Source organism: Lactuca sativa, chromosome 8 (assembly GCF_002870075.4).
Source record: "Lactuca sativa cultivar Salinas chromosome 8, Lsat_Salinas_v11, whole genome shotgun sequence".
In the NCBI taxonomy this organism is placed as follows: domain Eukaryota; kingdom Viridiplantae; phylum Streptophyta; class Magnoliopsida; order Asterales; family Asteraceae; genus Lactuca; species Lactuca sativa.
Window position 1 is genome coordinate 129,932,479 of NC_056630.2, and position 4,915 is coordinate 129,937,393.

A 4,915-nucleotide genomic window follows, 5' to 3' on the forward strand; every position below is an offset into this window, starting at 1 on the left:
GCACAACAAGGGACTAAATAGGTAGTTATGAAATAGAAGAGGGGGCATATCTAACAATATATCCAGAAGCACAAGGCGTGTTCATATACGCATTTAGCTTCACAGAGATTTTATTTTCTAGTCTCTTCTCACTCTAGACGTTTTCTTGACATCGTGCCCACCGACTGCGAGGTACGTATAGCTAATGCCACGTTGAATCGGAGTTAATTTGTGCTAACGTCAGTTGTCGGTCGATCGTATCACTATATAAGATGATCATAGTAGACTAGTCTTGTTAAGGATTGATAAATTGAAGTTTTCTCTAAACGTGTTTTGCTTAGAACCCTTGTTCATTACTTTCTTTTCGAGATCCTTTGATGAATTTTGGGTAAATTTCTGATCACTATCTTTCAAGTTCTTGTTCTTGCTTCGTTATTTAAGTTTTGGTTATGTTTAACAAAGCTTTGCATGTTGTAGCAAGATCGGGTTACTTGTGCTTCTTTTCTTGAAGGTGTTTTGCGATAATGTTTGAATGTTTTCTTTTTGTTTTTTTTTTCGTTAATTTATAATGAACGCTAATAAGTAATCTCGATCAAGGTTTTCAAGACCGGGATAAATTCCTTTTTATGTTGCAAGTTCGAGATCGTAAGATTGAGGTCCGGATCCTAAGATCCCACAAAATAAAACATAATTTTAATATATAGTTTTAACTTATAATTTTAAAATAAAACATAAAGGATATTTCAAACATTCAGTTTTCGGTTCAAAAATTATAAAATTTCAAAACATTAGTCGCAACATAAAAATGATAAAGAGTAAACCGGTAAACGGTAAAGAGTAAAACACATAAAATGGTAAATTCATATGTTTCAAAAAGAAAAATAAAAACTCAAGGAAAGGTAGGATCGGATCGGATCCCAATTCTACCTATGATCATATTTGCGATCTTACCCCAAATACGATCTGTATACGATCAAATTCGTTTTTCATACTTAGGGTCGTACGACCCTACTATGGGATTTTGACAACCTTGATCTTGATGTAATTATTGTTATTATTATTAATAATAATAATATTATTATTATTATTATTATTATTATTATTATTATTATTATTTTGCGGTGCATTTTTTGTATATATAAATTGCAAAGATTAATTTTCTGGTATTCATAAGTTCAGTAATCTTTATGGCACTATTTGCGGAAAAAATCTTCAACAAATGCTATTTTTTTTTTTTTTGTAATTTTAACTAATTCATACATACACGTGTCTGGAATGTATATATGTATTCCAGAAATTGAATCTCAATGCGTTTATAAAATTTACCAATGGCTGTAATTAAAGAGTTGCCGCACTAATAGTCAATTAATTTCTGTATTGGAATCAAACCGTTTTTCTAATTGTATAGTCATTCAACTATCTTTTACATGTAATTAGTTTAACATCATTTTTTCCATATGTTGTACTTCATATGTTTGCTGGTATATGATCTTAAGATTGTCCCAAAGATGTTAATGATGTTTACCCCCTTTCTTGTGGCTTACTAGCTGCATCTATTGCTTGACACCGAACTGTTGGAAAGACAGTAATTTGTAGGTTTGTATACCGTTGAAACCTACAGTTGATCGGTGGCAGTCCGTCACTTATTTTGTTTTTTTTTTTTCGGATGCCTAGTGTCCATCTTATGATTACTTGCTTTCGTCACTCGATAACGTGGGGATCGCGATACGCACTTTGCTTGCGCGCATGTTTTTATCTATTTGATGTTTTAAATGCTAGCAGTACTTGTATACATATAAAAAAATGTTTTCAAACAAAATTAAAAGGTTGGTTTTCAATTTTAGAAAGGCAATTTTTTTAACAGGAGGTCATCGGAAGGTTGAAGACTGTGAGATTCAAACTTGGGGTAACATCTTTCTTGGGGTGCTTAATTCTCAAGTGATCACCACTAGACTACCTAGATGGTGGTTGGAAAATCAAATTATTTGTTGTTTTTCTTCATTTTAATTTTGTTTTAGAATGTCAAGCCACTCTAAATTCGAAACATGTGAGATTCGATCCTGGGGCAACTTCTTTTGGAGTGCTTAATTCCCAAACCATCGCCACTAAACCATCGTTGTGATTGTATTTGTTGTTTTTCTTGCAATTGTGATTCTAGTTGTTATTACTTCTTAGATTTAATTAGTACTAATATTTCTTATTAGTTTCCACTATTATGTTGATTATGGAGTATTTGAATATCCACTAACTGCTTTTTTTCATGAACAGTTTGGATGCTATGAACATCCATCCAGATTACGCTAGTGATCAGCCAAACATGTCTGGAAACAGCAGATCCATCTTCGGAGGAGGTTCAGCAGATAAGGTATATATATATTCTACCAATATACAGTTTCTTGATTCAGTCATTTATTCACTTGTATCATGAAGTTTTCTTAATTTTTCAAGCATCTTGAGGTACCTTGGGGTGGAGTGGAAAGGTAAGAATAAATTTGGTTTCTCACTTATAATTGTTTGTAACATGATACAAAAACGTTTTTACTGCATGATCATTATGACCAACAAGTTTCAAACCACAAAATCAAAGTAAACTTTAATTAACAAGGAAACAAATCATTAAAAAGGTTTCCTATGATCAACTTGGAATCTGTAACTTTATGATCAACAATTACAGTGACAGTGAAAATGCACACCAATGATAGACTGGATGCACCTATATTTATTAAATCCCTTATGTTCAATGTTGTCATTCAAGTTTGGTATGTATTTAAGTTTCTGAAAGGAATACGTGTTCTATAATTATCGCGTCGAGGGTGAGGCATTAAGCTTATGATTATGCCCAAAAGGTAAGGTGAAAAACACAAAAACTTTCTGCTTTTGATGTGTTGATGAATGCAAGTATATTGATTATATAATTTGAAAGGAAATGAATAAGGATGTCCGTGTGCATTGTAGATACAGTAGGATAAAGTTGTTACGAACTTAGTTAAGGCTGTGTTTCTCATATTCCACTTGATTACTTAATGCTTAAATGACTGTAACATGGTTCTATATGCAGTCACAAAGCGGAAATCCCCAGCAAATGATGACTGTGAGCAGCTTGACTCCAAACAGTGGCACATCCACACTGCAGACATCAGGTATCAACATGAAATTCATCAATATATGTTTGTGTAATTAATCGCCATGGGTAAAATTTTTGATGATTGTACATGTTTTGTGTTGTTGCAGGTCATATCCTGTCTCCAGTACCAAAGTTTGTCTCTAATCCAGCTCCACAAACTTCTCAGTCACGTACAACAATGGATTTGCTCCAATTTACAAACCAAAATCAACGGTTGAAACAACATGTCTTTGAACACAAGGCTGTCCAACGCCCACCAACACATCCCTCAATAGCTCAATCAACCATCATGTTTGGTCACCAAAATAACAAACAGCAGATGCCATTCGATCATCTTCGTCCATGTCCATGGCCAGTGTCAACTATCCAGACAAGCCATCTACAAAACCAGCAGACCCTGAGGCAACAAATTAGTAATACAGGTCAATTGCAGCAGCGACAACACCAGGTGGTTCAACCTTCCAAGAACTTTCAGCAGAACCTTAATCAAATACTGTTGCAATTTCAGCAAAGGACGCCACAAGAACATGGGCAACGAAATATTTCTGCTGCATTGTCAGGTTACTCATATAGTTACCATTTACCACACTTGTTATATAAGGAACAAATTTAACTACAAAGTCACACATGTTAAGTTTTTTAATCCAAACACCCTCTTTGCAAATGGAAGGAAAGTATTGGTTGCCGTCAATTTCTTCCCTAATCGTTACAAAGGCATGGCTTTTTGTTAGTTAATTAATCAGCTTAATGCCAAAAATGTCTTGTGTTTGCTTGATTGAATTCTATGGAACCCTGCTTATAATTGTAGTGACTAGTAATTGTTTAATGGTCTTAAATTAATTGGCAGCTCCGGTCAAATTTTCACATCCAAATGAATTTTCTTCAAATGAAACATGGCGAGAGTATGCTTTCCGACAGGTATTTATTTTATTTCTTATCGTACCTTATATTTTTTTGGTGTCACGAGTTCATTTGATGTCTTTTATCATATTTCTTATGATCTAGATTTCATTAACTTTTTTTATGATTCGGAGTTACTTTTGTAGGTTTTATTGATGAAAGAGAACTATTTAAATGAACTACTAAAAATGCGTAAGAACGCAATGCATTTATACTCTCAGGTCCAACTCAATCACAATCTTTCACAGCATCCATCAACACCCACATGGTTTCTTTGTTGTTTTGAGGCTTGATTCTCCTTTGCAGGAAAGAAACATGGAAATAGCAAAGAAGTATGAAAACGCAAAAGAATTTCTGGAAAAGATGATCGCGTTCTTGAATATCCCGAGGGTTGATATGATTCCAAAGAATAATGAGAGAGTTTACAACTACATGAATTTCATTGTCAACTATTTGACCTCTTTTAGGAACAAGAACGGTGGTTTTTCACAGAACTTCAACCAAATCATCAATCAGCAACCGGTTTATCAACCACCTGATAACCAATCTAAATATATCTAAGAGTCGATGTTATGGTATTTTGCTCTATCAAACATTTTATTTACCAAGTATGAGTACCATGCTATATCGTTGAAAATATTGTGTTTATTTTAAATCTAATTTTTATTTTAACCTAAAAAGTAGTTTATATATGTTTTATCATACCGTGGATTATGCAAACGTAGATTTAAAGCAAATTATCTGGCTTAATTTGTTAGTGAAAGATCTACATATGCAAATGCAACATGAATTCTTCTTCTAACTTTGTTGGCATCCCAACACAAGTCCACTGGCCGTGGATATGGACGGTTTATGTAGAGAAAATCTAAAACTTTTACAACTTCAAACGAAATTGGAAAAACGATATTTAAT

The 4,915-nt window shown here is 33.5% G+C and overlaps 1 protein-coding gene across 1 annotated transcript; it reads left to right on the forward strand.

Moving 5' to 3' along the window:
* Positions 1-288: 288 nt before the first annotated feature.
* LOC111917041 (uncharacterized) lies at positions 289-4,663 on the forward strand. The gene is made up of 7 exons (XM_023912696.1): positions 289-367; positions 2,248-2,344; positions 3,038-3,119; positions 3,211-3,663; positions 3,951-4,021; positions 4,150-4,224; positions 4,310-4,663. The coding sequence occupies exons 1-7, from the start codon at positions 357-359 to the stop codon at positions 4,562-4,564; spliced, it is 1,044 nt and encodes a 347-aa protein (XP_023768464.1). The 5' UTR covers positions 289-356; the 3' UTR covers positions 4,565-4,663.
* The last annotated feature ends 252 nt before the right edge of the window (positions 4,664-4,915 follow it).

Coding starts and splice junctions, on each gene's coding strand:
- LOC111917041 (XM_023912696.1), top strand. Junction 4,022..4,149: donor GAGAGTATGCTTTCCGACAG/GTATTTATTTTA, acceptor TTACTTTTGTAG/GTTTTATTGATGAAAGAGAA. Junction 4,225..4,309: donor CAATGCATTTATACTCTCAG/GTCCAACTCAAT, acceptor TCTCCTTTGCAG/GAAAGAAACATGGAAATAGC.